Here is a 14144-nt window from a genome sequence, read left to right on the forward strand (position 1 = left end):
ATGAACCTGAACAGTGCCAACATCCAATCCTTCAACGACCTTGGCGAGGCTTTCGTCAAGCAATACAAATATAACGTCGATATGGCGCCTGACAGAGATCAACTCAGGTCTATGTCGCAAAAGGATAAGGAGACTTTTAAAGAGTACGCCCAGAGGTGGCGAGAGCTTGCAGCTCAGATCACTCCACCGCTCGAGGAGAAAGAAATGACTAAGATTTTCCTTAAAACTCTTAGCTCATTTTACTATGAGCGAATGGTGGCTAGTGCTCCCTCAGACTTCACTGAAATGGTGAATATGGGGATGAGACTTGAAGAGGGTGTCCGTGAAGGTCGTTTGGCTAAGGATGAAGGCTCTTCTAGTAAGAGGTATGGCTCATTTGCTAAGAAGAAAGATGGGGAAGCACATGCTGTGCAGTCCCATAGATTGAGGAAACCTCCCGTTCAGAGGAAACCAGCACGCCGTGCAGGTCATCAGCATCAGGTGGCCCATATTGCTCCTATCTTCAAAGATAATGCCCAGCATCAGCAATATCAACCTCAGCAACAGTATCAGCAACAGGCCTACCAGCCTCGTGGGAGCACAACAAATCAAGCAAATTTGAGTTATGACCGGAAAAAGATCAGCTTCGATCCTATCCCTATGTCATACGCAGATCTTTATCCCTCCTTGTTGGAGAGAAAGTTGGTAACTCCCAGGGATCCTCCTGCTATTCCTGCAAATCCACAATGGTGGTACAAACCGGATCAACACTGCGTTTATCACTCCGGTGCCCCGGGCCATAATATAGAAAACTGTTATCCACTCAAGACAAAGGTTCAAGACCTGATGAGATGTGGAATTTTGAGCTTCGAAGATTCGGGCCCAAATGTTACCAAGAACCCATTGCCTTCGCATGGGAAGTCTGTAAACATGGTCCAGGGATGCCCTGGGAAATATAAAGTCAAATATGTGAGTCATATTCGACAATCGTTGGTGGAGCTACATCGCCTGCTGTGCCAGTACAGCCATATGGTGCATGACCACGATAAGTGCCGTATCTGTTCGGTGAACCGTCTGGGGTGCAATCAGGTACGAAGAGAGCTACAAGAATTGTTAGACGAAGGTACCATTGAGATTTTGCAAAATCGCAATGTCGACGAAGATGAACCTGAGGTTAATGTTATATCTCCAGTGTTCAAATTGCCAGAGCCTGTTGTTATTCGCTATGATAGCAGCAAGCCAAAAACTTCTCCTTCGTTAGTGATTAAACCTGCCGGCCCTGTGTCGTATTCTTCTGATAAAGCTGTGCCATTCAGGTACAACCCAGTTGCTGTGCAAGATGGGGTGGAAGTGCCTTTGCCTTCAACTGCTGTGACCAATATTGCCGATGTAAGCGGCCTGACCCGGAGTGGTCGAGTTTTCTCTGCGCCTGCTAAGGCCCCTGTTGCTTCTGAATCTTCTGAGCGTCCAGTTGGGACTGCTGTCAATAGTCAGAATCCGGCACTTGATGTTGCCAGACCCTCCATACAAAAAACTCCTACTTCTTCAGTTGGCCCGAGCGGCATTGTGAATGAAGAATCTGATGAGATGCTGAGGCTCATCAAGAAAAGCGAGTATAACGTTGTAGACCAGCTTCTACACACACCATCCAAAATCTCCATACTATCCTTGCTGTTGCATTCAGAACCCCACAGGGAGGCTCTGCAAAAAGTATTGGACTTGGCGTACGTTGATCACGACGTCACTATCGAACAATTTGACAGTATCGTTGCAAACATTACTGCTTGCAACACCTTGAGTTTCAGTGACGCGGATCTCCCTGAGGAGGGAAGAGACCACAACATGGCTCTACACATATCTCTAAATTGCAAATCTGATGCTATGTCCAACGTGTTGGTGGACACTGGATCATCCCTTAATGTGTTGCCGAAATCCACACTCACTCGATTGTCATATCAAGGTCCTTCTATGAGGCAGAGTGGGGTCGTTGTGAAAGCTTTTGATGGGTCGCGCAAGACCGTGATTGGGGAAGTTGATCTCCCTATCAAGATAGGCCCAAGTGACTTCCAGGTTACCTTCCAGGTAATGGATATCCACCCGTCATACAGCTGTCTCTTAGGCAGACCATGGATTCACGAGGCTGGCACCGTGACATCCACCCTACACCAGAAGTTGAAATTTGTTAAAAATAAGAAACTGGTTGTGGTAGGGGGAGAAAAGGCTCTCCTGGTTAGCCACCTGTCTTCCTTCTCTTATATTGATGCTGAGGATGAAGTTGGAACTCCGTTCCAAGCTTTATCTATTGACGAACCTATTGAGAAGAAGTCTCCATCATTTGCTTCCTACCGTGATGCAAAACTGGCCATTGAATGTGGTGCAGTCGCTGGTTTAGGGAAGGTGATCGAGCTGGAAGACAATAAATCCCGGGCTGGCATTGGCTTTTGTTCTGGGGCATATAATGAGCACGGTCTGTTCACAAGTGGAGGATTCATCCATGATGATCAGTCTATTGAAGAGGAAGCCGCTGCTATCATTGAAGAAGATACAGAGGATATGAGCAATTTTGTTATTCCTGGTGGTGTCTGCCACAATTGGGTCGCTGTGGATGTTCCTACAGTTATCCATAGATCAGAGTAAATATGCTCACTTTGTTTAAAACCCTTCTCCCATGCCAAAAGGAGAAGTGATGACATTGTTTGGCTCATATATACAATGATGTTTTCATTCAATTAATGCATTGTTAAACATTTGTTTTTCCATTTGTTTTCACTTTTCGCTTTTTGCATGAAATCAGTGATCACAAAAAACCCATGAAAACAAGAATAAAAGCAACATTTTTCATCTGCATAATGGTTTGCTTGTTTAAATTCTAAAGTTTTTCATTAACCAAAATCATTATGCAGGTTGATTCTAAAACCCATTGAACATAATGATCCAATGCCATCTCCCAACTTTGAATTCCCTGTATTCGAGGCAGAGGAAGATGATGTTGAAGGAATACCTGATGAGATTACCCGTCTCCTTGAGCACGAAGAAAAGATCATTCAGCCGCATCTTGAAGATTTGGAATCAGTCAACTTGGGGTCTGAGGATTGTATTCGTATGGTGAAGATCGGGGCACTTCTTGAAGAGTCTGTCAAGAAGGATTTGATTGAATTGCTACGAGAATATTCAGATATCTTCGCTTGGTCATATGAAGACATGCCGGGTTTAGATACAGATATTGTGCAACATTTCCTGCCTTTGAAGCCTGAGTGCGTGCCTGTGAAGCAGAAGCTCAGAAGAACTCATCCAGATATGGCAGTGAAGATCAAAGAGGAAGTTCAGAAGCAAATTGATGCGGGGTTTCTGGTGACTTCCACATATCCTCAATGGGTGGCCAATATTGTGCCTGTTCCTAAGAAGGATGGAAAAGTCCGTATGTGCGTTGATTACAGAGACTTGAATAAAGCTAGTCCAAAAGATGATTTTCCTCTACCACACATGGATATGTTAGTAGACAATACAACTAAATTCAAAGTCTTTTCCTTTATGGACGGATTTTCCGGATATAATCAAATCAAGATGGCACCAGAGGATATGGAGAAGACAACATTCATCACACCTTGGGGAACATTCTGTTATCGAGTGATGCCCTTCGGTTTGAAGAACGCCGGAGCCACGTATCAACGAGCTATGACTACCTTGTTTCATGATATGATGCACAAGGAGATAGAGGTCTATGTTGATGATATGATTGCTAAGTCCCGAACGGAAGTTGAGCATGTTGAGCATTTGTTAAAGCTTTTTCAGCGTTTGAGGAAGTTTAGACTCCGCCTGAATCCTAACAAATGTACATTTGGAGTCCGTTCCGGAAAGTTATTGGGTTTCATTGTCAGCGAGAAAGGTATTGAAGTTGATCCTGCCAAGGTCAAAGCAATACAAGAGATGCCTGCACCCAAAACTGAAAAGCAAGTCCGAGGTTTTCTTGGCCGCTTGAACTATATTTCCAGATTTATATCCCACATGACTGCCACATGTGCGCCTATATTCAAGCTCCTCCGGAAAGATCAGTCTCATGATTGGACCGAGGATTGCCAGAAAGCTTTCGACAGTATCAAAGATTATTTGTCCGAACCTCCGATCTTGTCTCCGCCTGTAGAAGGAAGACCTCTGATTATGTATCTGACAGTTCTTGAAGACTCAATGGGTTGTGTACTCGGTCAACAAGATGAGTCAGGGAAGAAAGAATTTGCTATCTACTACCTCAGTAAGAAGTTTACTGATTGTGAGTCTCGGTACTCTATGCTTGAGAAGACGTGCTGTGCTTTGGCTTGGGCTGCTAAGCGTTTGCGCCAGTACATGATAAATCATACAACTTGGTTGATATCCAGAATGGATCCAATCAAGTATATTTTCGAGAAGCCTGCTTTAACTGGGAGGATTGCCCGTTGGCAGATGTTGTTGTCTGAGTATGATATCGAGTACCGAGCTCAGAAAGCTATCAAAGGTAGTATCTTGGCTGATCATTTAGCGCACCAGCCGATTGAAGATCATCAGTCAGTTCAGTATGACTTCCCTGATGAGGAGATTCTGTATTTGAAAATGAAAGATTGTGATGAGCCTACACTTGATGAAGGTCCAGAACCTGGTTCCAGATGGACGATGGTGTTTGATGGCGCTGTTAATCAGTACGGAAATGGAATTGGGGCGGTAATTGTTAATCCCCAGGGATCGCACATTCCATTTACAGCAAGGCTAACTTTCAAATGCACGAATAATATGGCGGAGTACGAAGCCTGTATAATGGGACTTGAAGAATGCATTGACTTGAGGATCAAACATCTTGACGTGTATGGTGATTCGGCCCTAGTTGTTAATCAGATCAAGGGTGAATGGGAGACGAATCAGCCAAGTCTCATTCCGTACAGAGATTATGCAAGGAGAATTTCAACCTTCTTCACAGAAGTTGAATTTCACCATATTCCTCGAGAGGATAATCGGATGGCAGATGCGCTTGCGACGCTCGCTTCCATGATTGTGGTCAGATGGTGGAATGATGTCCCTAATATTACTGTGATGCGCCTGGATAGACCGGCTCACATATTTGCAATTGAAGAAGTAAATGATGACAAGCCTTGGTATTTTGATATCAAGAATTTCCTCCAGAACCAGGTATACCCGCCTGGGGCATCTGTGAAAGATAGGAAAACTTTGAGAAGGTTGTCAGGCAGTTTCTACCTCAGTGGCGAAGTGCTGTATAAAAGAAATTTCGATATGGTTTTGCTCAGATGCGTGGATAGACACGAAGCAAACCTGTTGATGACTGAGGTCCATGAGGGTTCATTTGGTACTCATTCCAATGGACACGCCATGGCTAAGAAGATGTTGAGAGCGGGCTACTATTGGCTGACAATGGAGTCTGACTGTTGCAAGTATGTGAAGAAATGTCACAAGTGTCAAATTTATGCGGATAAGATTCATATTCCACCGACACTCTTGAATGTGATTTCATCACCATGGCCTTTCTCTATGTGGGGAATCGACATGATCGGCATGATTGAGCCGAAAGCATCCAACGGACACCGGTTTATTCTCGTAGCAATTGACTACTTCACCAAATGGGTTGAAGCCGCTTCGTATGTGAATGTGACTAGACAGGTGGTTGTGAAGTTTATCAAGAACCAGCTGATTTGCCGTTATGGTGTGCCAGAGAGGATCATTACTGATAATGGATCCAATTTGAATAATAAGATGATGGATGAGTTGTGCGCTGAATTCAAGATTGCACACCATAATTCTTCTCCCTACAGACCCAAGATGAATGGGGCTGTTGAAGCTGCTAATAAAAATATCAAGAAGATTATCCAGAAGATGACTGTCACGTACAAGGATTGGCATGAGATGCTGCCATTTGCTTTACATGGATATCGTACATCTGTACGCACTTCAACAGGGGCAACCCCTTTCTCTCTTGTTTATGGCATGGAAGCCGTTCTCCCAGTAGAGGTGGAGATCCCGTCAATGAGAGTCTTGATGGAAGCCAAGTTGACTGATGCTGAATGGGTTCAGAGTCGTTATGACCAACTGAATTTGATTGAAGAGAAGCGATTAACTGCCATGTGTCACGGTCAGTTATATCAGCAGAGAATGAAGAAAGCATTCGATAAGAAGGTCAAGCCTCGTGTGTTTAGAGAAGGTGACCTTGTGCTCAAGAAAGTTTTGTCTTTCGTGCCCGATTCCAGAGGCAAGTGGACTCCAAACTATGAGGGTCCATATGTTATTAAGAGAGCCTTTTCAGGCGGAGCTTTGATGCTTACAACAATGGATGGGGAGGATTTCACTCGTCCTGTGAATTCAGATGCAGTTAAAAGATACTTTGCCTAAAAAAAAAAGTATATGCAAATGAAAAAAACAGAATAGCTTGCTAAGTTGAAAACTCGAAAGGGCGGCTTAGGCAAAAATGAGCGTCTCGGTGGAGAACCCGCAAGGGTAATCCAGGCAAAAGTTAGAGACTTGAAAAAAAAGCATATTTGCATCCCGCTAGATTGAGTACCTCATTCTGGGGCAATCTAAGCAAAAATTAGGGATCAGGCAAGTAACTGCATCCTGACAAGACTTTCTGTTTCACCAGCCGTCATTTCGTCAGAAGATTCTCGATTCGTTGTCGACTGAAGCTTCGCATACATCGAGATTCAAATTGGTAGAGAAAGGATCATTATGTTCAATGTAGCCCTCTTCCAATATATATCACTGATTTCAAATTTGTACAGATCCATGGAGTCTTGCCATTTGCAGGCTACCATTCCATCAAATCAATTTGAGCTTTTATCCAATTATTTGCACTCTTATTTGTTTCAATTCAACAAATGTTTTGCATGTTTTAATTGATAAAATATCATTGTTTTAAAAACAAAATTTTTAAAAATAATTGTTTTAAACAAAGTGAACATTCACAATGATAAAAGGATGCTCAAAGAATTTCTCAGTGCTCTCCCAAGGGTGGCATGGTTTCCAACAGGTAAGACATTTGTTCGTACTCCTGGCTTGGTTTGTATCCTTCTTCTCCAGATTTGGTTGTTGGGGTTGTTCCCCAAGCAGAGATTTTGTTGTTGGGGTTGTTCCCTAAGCAGAGCTTCTGTGGATTTTGACTTCCCGAAGCAGAATGGTGTTGAAGACTCAGTCTGTTCTCCAGCAGTAGTCTCTCTCCGGCGTGATTGCTCAGTTGTTCAGAAAATTTGTGGTTAGTGGGTTGATATCCCCATATCCCGTATTTCTCCCCAAGTGAGTTGCCAGCATAATTGCAAGTCGAGTTGTTGGCGGGGTTGTTCCCCAAGCAGAGTGTTGTTGAAGACTCAGTCTGTTCTCCAGCAGCAGTTTTCCCCGGCATGGATGCTTTCCTTGTGGAAGATTCGGCGGTTGATTGGTTTGCCACCTTGGTGCCTCGTCACTTTCTCCAGTGGGTCGCTATCCCAGACTTTATTTGTCTCCTTGGCACAGTAGAGCTGTTATTGATATCCCCATTGCAGTCGCGAGCAGAGTTGTTGTCACTCTTCCCAGTGCAGTTGCCAGCGGAATTGTCTGTTTTCTCAGCACGGTCGCTTTCCTTTTGGAAGACTCGGTAAGTCAGTGGTTTGATACCCGGTACTTTACCTTTTCCCCGGCAAAGTCGTCAGTGGAGGTGTTTACTTTCTCCCTATCAGGATGGTTGTTATCCTCAGCAGAGCAGGATTTATTTTCCTACTCAGTGGTTGATTGGGTTGATATCCCGGTATTTTCATCCATCTCTCTCCAGCATTTGTCTGCAGAGCGGTTGTTGTGGCAGTATTGCCTGTTGAACCTCTTTCAATCCCCGGTATGGTCGGTTGACGGCTCTGTCATCCAGAGATTGGATTGATTTCCTGATTGTTCTTGATCCTCAGTAGAGTGGTTTATTGCAGAATCTGCTGATGTGATCCGTCAGATGTGTGTTCGCCCCGAGTAGAGTGGCTTGTTGCAGAATCTACTTGTTTGGTGTTTTTCTTCCTCGGTGGGTTGTTCCCCAAGAGAGTAGCTGACAGTATCCCCAGTAGAGTTGCTTGTGCAGCCAAACTCTATCCGAGTGACCGTTGCTCCCTCAGTGGGTTGTTCCCCAATGGAGTTATGTTGGATCCGTTTCATAGTAGTGTCTGCTAAGATCCCCTGCAGGACTTTGAGATTCTCTTGTTCCCCAACAGATTTGTCTTTGTGGCACTTTGCCTGTTGCGACTTTCTGTGCCCTAGTTGGGGTGATCGCTGATCCATTACTCAGAGATTTGGTATTCTCCAGATATCTCTGATTCTTTTGCTTCTGCTTTCCAGCAGTACCCGCAGATCTTTGCTGTTATAGCATGTAGATCTCCAGCAGAATTGGCTTTCCAGTTGGTTTTCCCCTGGAAGTGTAATACCGGACGTTTGATTCCTGGGCTGTTGTGTTAGAAATGTCTGTTTTGTCAGCATTCATCAAACATAAATCACGCATATTCATGCATATTCATAAAACATTCAGATATTCATGTTGCATTTTTGCCATATATCCTTTGTTTGTTGTTCCTTGCTATGGTGATATAGATCTTTATAGATCTCCCTAAGCAGATGTCGGGTGTTAAATCTCTCCATATAGAGTCAGCCCCATAAGCAGAAAGTGTCTGTCTTTCCTTCTGCAGTTCCCCACTGAGATATACCCTCGTGGATGACGGTTTCTTCCGTTTCCTCCCAACACATATATTGGGATGGAGGTTCCTATTTGATTTATATCCTCATTAGGACGTGTCTTGATTCAGTCTGTCTTTTCGGATCTTTCCTGAATTGACATTTGTCGTCTGTTCATTGTGCTTCCCTGTGGTGATTTTTAGCCCCAGCGGAGTTTCGGGCCTCTACCCTTATACCGGTAGTTGTAAGTCCTATTGTTCTTTGTCCTCTTGGCGGAATTTGTGGTTATATACCTTTCATTCCTCCGCAAGAGTCGATTTTGGCCTCTACCCTTATACCGGTGGTTGTAAGTCCTATTTTCCTGGCTTCTTGGCGGAAATTGTGGTTATATACCTTTTAGTTCCCAGCCGAAGTTGTTGGTTTTCTACCTGATAGTCGGTAGTCGTAAATCCTAATTCCCTACTCTCCAACAGAGTTTGTGGTCTGTTATACACCTCATTTTTGGTTTCTCGTGCGGATTCGTGATTTATTCTTTCCCCACGCAGAGTTTTTGGTTTTCTACCCCGTATTCGGTAGATGTAAACCCTAATTTGTGGTTATTCCCACCAGAGTATGGCTTCTACCCCGTATTCGGTAGTCGTAAGTCCTATCTCTTTTCCCCTAGCAGCGGTAACCTTTGTGGTTCGGTCTGGCTGATGGTGGATTTTCTGTTGTTGTGATTTTATCCCAAACAGAGTTCTGTTCCCTGTGGTGATTGGTATCCCCAGTGGAGTTTGTGGTCTTCTACCCCGTATTCGGTAGTTGTAAATCCTTTGTCGCTGTGATTTTTTCTCTCCAGCGGAGTTGTATCTTATGATACATGTGGATAATTGCCGGTTGCTAGCAATTTTATCCTCAGCTGAGTCCTTGGTTTCTTACCCAGTAGTCGGTATTGTTAAACCCCTTGTTTTCTCAGCCAGATTTTGGTCTTCTGCCCCGTATTCGGTAGATGTAAACCCTAATTCCCTTTGTAGTTATCTTCATTCAATATTCGATGTTGATATTCCTCCCTGCTTCGGGTTAGTTGCTCTTGAGTAAGCACTTGTATTCCCAGCAGTCTCCTGGATCATTGCCGGATGCTAGCAATGTTATCCTTTTGAAGTCGCCAGTGGGTCTTTTCACCGTTTGCTAGTGATTAGTTCCCCGGATCCTTGATTGTTTATCAATGTATCCCCAGTTTTGTGGATAATTGCCGGATGCTTGCAATTAATCCCCAGTGAGTCTTTCATTTACCCTTTTGTTGGTAATGTTGTTACTCCCTTTGATTGGTCATCATTATATGCCTGTTTGGTATCCCGATGCCTTTCTTTTCGGTCGATTTATCCTTTATTAACCCTTATACCGGTTGTGGATAATCTTCCATGCGAGTATACTATCCACGGTCTGCCGGTAATGGATAATATATCTCATGCACTCTTCAGTTGAAGCCTTTGTGTTTCCTTGGTCGAGTAAGATTCGTTATTTCCCTTTGCGGAATCGAATATTCTTCCTTGTTGTTGGATGATTGCCGGATGCTTGCAATTTATCCCTTTGAGATGTCTTTCGTTTACCCGGATGCTTGGTAACGAGTGTCTTTCTCTGTTTGGTTAGTCACCTATTATATACTTCGGTATCTCTGGTGTCTTTTCCTTTCGAGTATATTATTCACGGTCTGCCGGTAATGAATAATATGTCTCATGCGCTCTTCGGTTGGAATCCTCTGTTGATTTTCCCCAGTAGAGTAAGATTCGTATTCTTTGTAGAATCGAATATTCATCCTTTAACCAGTTTGTGTTTCGGATGTGTGTTTTTGGCATATATACCAATTCACGTTTTCGGTAGATCACCTATTATATACTTCGGTATCTCTGGTGTTTCTTACCATGCGAGTTTATTATCTACGTTCTGACGGTAATAGATAATATGTCTCATGCGAGTATCTTATCCACGGTCTGCCGGTAATGGATATTATATCTCATGTACTCTTTGGGTTTGTGTCCCCAGTTGAGTAAGGTTCGTTTTCCCGTTGTGGATTCGAATGTTCCATCCTGTAAGTTGTTTTGCTGTTTCAAGCCCTCCTTTCGGATGATGAGTGTCTTGGCATATATACCAATTCACGATTTGTTGATCACCTATCATATACCTCGGTATCCCTGGTGTTCCTTCCTTTCTACTCCCTATTATGACCTTGGTCCCCTGTGGAGTTAGATTTTCCTGAGTATTATACCCTTTGTTGGTCTCTCTCAGATGTTGGTTGATTGATATCTCTCACCCTTATACCGGTCTTAGATATTCATTCCTCCTGAGTTTGTTACCCTTGTACCGGTAACACCTCATTCCTTGTTGCTTCTCCCCAGGAGTCAGCTTATGTCTTTCCAATGGATTTATTTTCCTCTGGAATTCCTTTTCCCCAGTGTGAGTCCTTTGCTTCCCCAGCAAGTTCTCCATTCCGATGTCTGTTATCCCCAATCGGAGTCGTGCCTAGTTCACGCTATGTCAGTTTTATTTTCCTTAATCAAAGTCGTGTCCTGCTCACGCATTCTTTTTCTTACTATCCCCCAATAAGAGTCTTGTTAGAGTCTCTGTTCCTGGTGAGTATATTACTCCGATGGATCGTCTTTTCTTCTGTGCGAATCATATATTCCCCACAGGATTTGCTTTTGCATGCATACATCTGCATCATGAGGTCTCTTAGGGACCAAAATTCGTCTCATTACTATTATTTAAGCCCATTCTACCACGTCGAGATGAAGATTTCTAAACTTCACTTCTCCGGATAGAATGACCTTAAATAGGGGCATCTGTAAGACCCCAATTTTGGCCCTAAGATCCCTCATGGCCCATATCATATCATATCATGGCCTCAAGGATCAATGCATACCCTAGCTTCTCTCCTAGTGGGTGGGATACCTTGTGAGTGTGGTTCTTGATCACCAAGCATGTATTGCATTTGTGTATCATTGCTTTTCATATGTTCACTAACCAAAAGTACAAAAATATTGTCATCTAACCATGTTGCTTGCAGCTGAAGCAATCATCAGTTAATCAGTCAAATCAGACCTTGAGCAATAGATGGTGACCATTCTTGAAGAATTTGGACACCGTGATCATTCAAAAAGAGTTCATATAACTTGTGATATCATTTGGAACCAAGATCCCATGTGAAAGAGGCTTGAAATTCATCAGAACATGACCCAGTCAAACAAAAGTCAACAAAAGTCAACTGCGGTCAACTGTGCATTTAATCAGTTATTTGATGATTGGAAATGGTTGAAAATGTCTCATTCATGTCCATATAAACTTCATTTGGCATTTCAAAGATCCAGGTTGAAGGAATTGAAGTCAGACATACAGTTTCCCAAAATGGCAAGTGGACCTGTAATCTCGGCTGCCCAAAATGGAAAGTTTCTCCCCTCAAGATAATTTCATGACACAAGCTTCAAATCAAAATTTGTCAAACAGGAAAGTTGAAGACCTTGTTCTCACAATTCCAAAAAGTCCAAGAACTCAAAAATCCCATTTATGGTTTGCAAGATATGGCTCAGTGAATTTCAAAAAAGACCCGTAATCAGGAGGCCATAACTACCACATGGATTGTCCAAATTGCAAGTTCTTTATATGCACAAACTCCATTTAATGTGTACTTCAAAGTTGCATAATTGGATTTCTTGGAAAAGGCTCAATGCAAAAGGGCATTTTTGAAGTGAACTAATTAAAGAGAGGGGCAAAATCGTCCAAAATGAGAAATATGAAGAATTGGGAAATAAGGCCAATGCAACCAGCTTCCAAATGCTATTTTTGACTTGTTTCAAGTATCAATTTTCTGCTGTCATGCTTCTAAATTCAAAAGAGCTTAAATCCAAAAATGCACATAAACCATTTGCACTAAATATCCATTTTCACTAATTAGAGATTAAGGATGGATTAAGTATTTCATATATATATTTAATCCCTAACAGAAATTAACACTAATCATTCTCTCACAATCATTTTCACAATCTAACAGAGAAAATCCAAACTGAAATTCTCTCTTCTCTCTCAATTTTACTCAAAAAACTTCAATATACTCTTTGCATCAATTGAACAATTTCCATGGATCTTGGTGATAATTCTCTGCATATTCATCATTGTTAGGTATTGTGGAGTTTCTGTTTGCAGGTAAAATTCAAGAATCACTCACAAACTGCATCTGAAGAATCAACCTGCAACTTCTATAACAGTCCAAGGACAGTGATCGATCGTAAGTGCTGGAGCTGCAAGAACTTCGCCAATAGCCTCCTGAAGCGATTGGCCATATCTGTTCGCGCGAGATCGAAGCTCAACCGCGGTTCCATCGCAACTGTTTCAAGAAAAGGTTGGAAATCGAAATTTGCAGTTGCTTCAATTGAGTTATGGCTGTTGTAGATTATGCTGTGTAGAGTGTATATCAACTTGTAGAATTAGAAATTGGTGGAAATCGATTGAGTTATTGCGAAGTTAGGTTTCGAAGCATTCTTTCCATTCGTTCGATTTGTAGTGTATGTGAATCTATAGACGAAATCGTTGGCATAATCGTACTCCTGGTGAAAAACCGGTTCGACCGGTGTATAGTTTGTGAGTTTCCATTACCGTTTGTTCAAAACCTAGATTCCAGATGAAGAACACGAAGGAGACGATGAACATTCATTGTTTTCTGGAGAAAATGCTGCGTAGATCTTGCTCCATCCGTTTCACTTTCCGTTTCGTGTTTTCCCTGGCCAGATCGAATCCCCACCGTCCAGTTCATCTATTCAAAACGCAGTGTTTTGAGCTGCGGTTTAATTATTACCGTTCTGCCACTGGCTTCATAATTAAGTTAATAAATCCAAATAATTCCAAATAATTATTCAATAAATATTCAATAATCATTTTAAATCTTTAAAAAATCATAAACTCACCAAAAATAATCCAAAAAATGCAAGACTTTTTTTGTTAATCCCCATTCTACCTCTTTTATTTTTTAGTCATGAAAATAAAAATAGTGCTTGGTGAAAAAATAAATTGACATAGAGATACTTTTGATGTGTACATATTTCCATATACTTTACCATTTTAATTCTAGAAACCACATGCTATATCCAAATTAATTGAAAATTGAGATATTGATTCTTGACATCCTTCTGGATTTTTTGACATAGGTTTGGTAATTTTTAGGCCTATGGTTTATTATATATGAATTATTGAATTTGGATGTGTAAAAATGTGACATAGTTTGATAGGCTATATTCCCCTAATTGTTTACCATGCTTCCCTCTGGCCAATGGCCTTGAATTTTTGCATGAAGCTTGTTTAACATGTTAACATGCCCTGTGAATTTTTGTGGATTTTTACAATCCATTTTCGATTTGATTCGTATTTTTCCTTGCTGCTTATCATTTTTGAACCTAACTAGTGACACATTCTTATTCTTGTTGCCATATTCTCATGCCTTGTCCAATGACCATGAAAATTGATAGGGTAGTTCTTGACACATGTAGCTA

General features: G+C 42.1%; 1 protein-coding gene across 1 annotated transcript; it reads left to right on the forward strand.

Annotated features, from left to right (window-relative positions):
- The first annotated feature begins 294 nt into the window (after nt 1-294).
- Nucleotides 295-13050, forward strand: LOC127123763 (uncharacterized). The gene is made up of 5 exons (XM_051053958.1): nt 295-480; nt 1069-1172; nt 1296-1479; nt 4054-5265; nt 12805-13050. The coding sequence occupies exons 1-5, from the start codon at nt 295-297 to the stop codon at nt 13048-13050; spliced, it is 1932 nt and encodes a 643-aa protein (XP_050909915.1).
- The last annotated feature ends 1094 nt before the right edge of the window (nt 13051-14144 follow it).

This window comes from Lathyrus oleraceus, chromosome 2, assembly GCF_024323335.1.
Source record: "Lathyrus oleraceus cultivar Zhongwan6 chromosome 2, CAAS_Psat_ZW6_1.0, whole genome shotgun sequence".
NCBI lineage: Eukaryota > Viridiplantae > Streptophyta > Magnoliopsida > Fabales > Fabaceae > Lathyrus > Lathyrus oleraceus.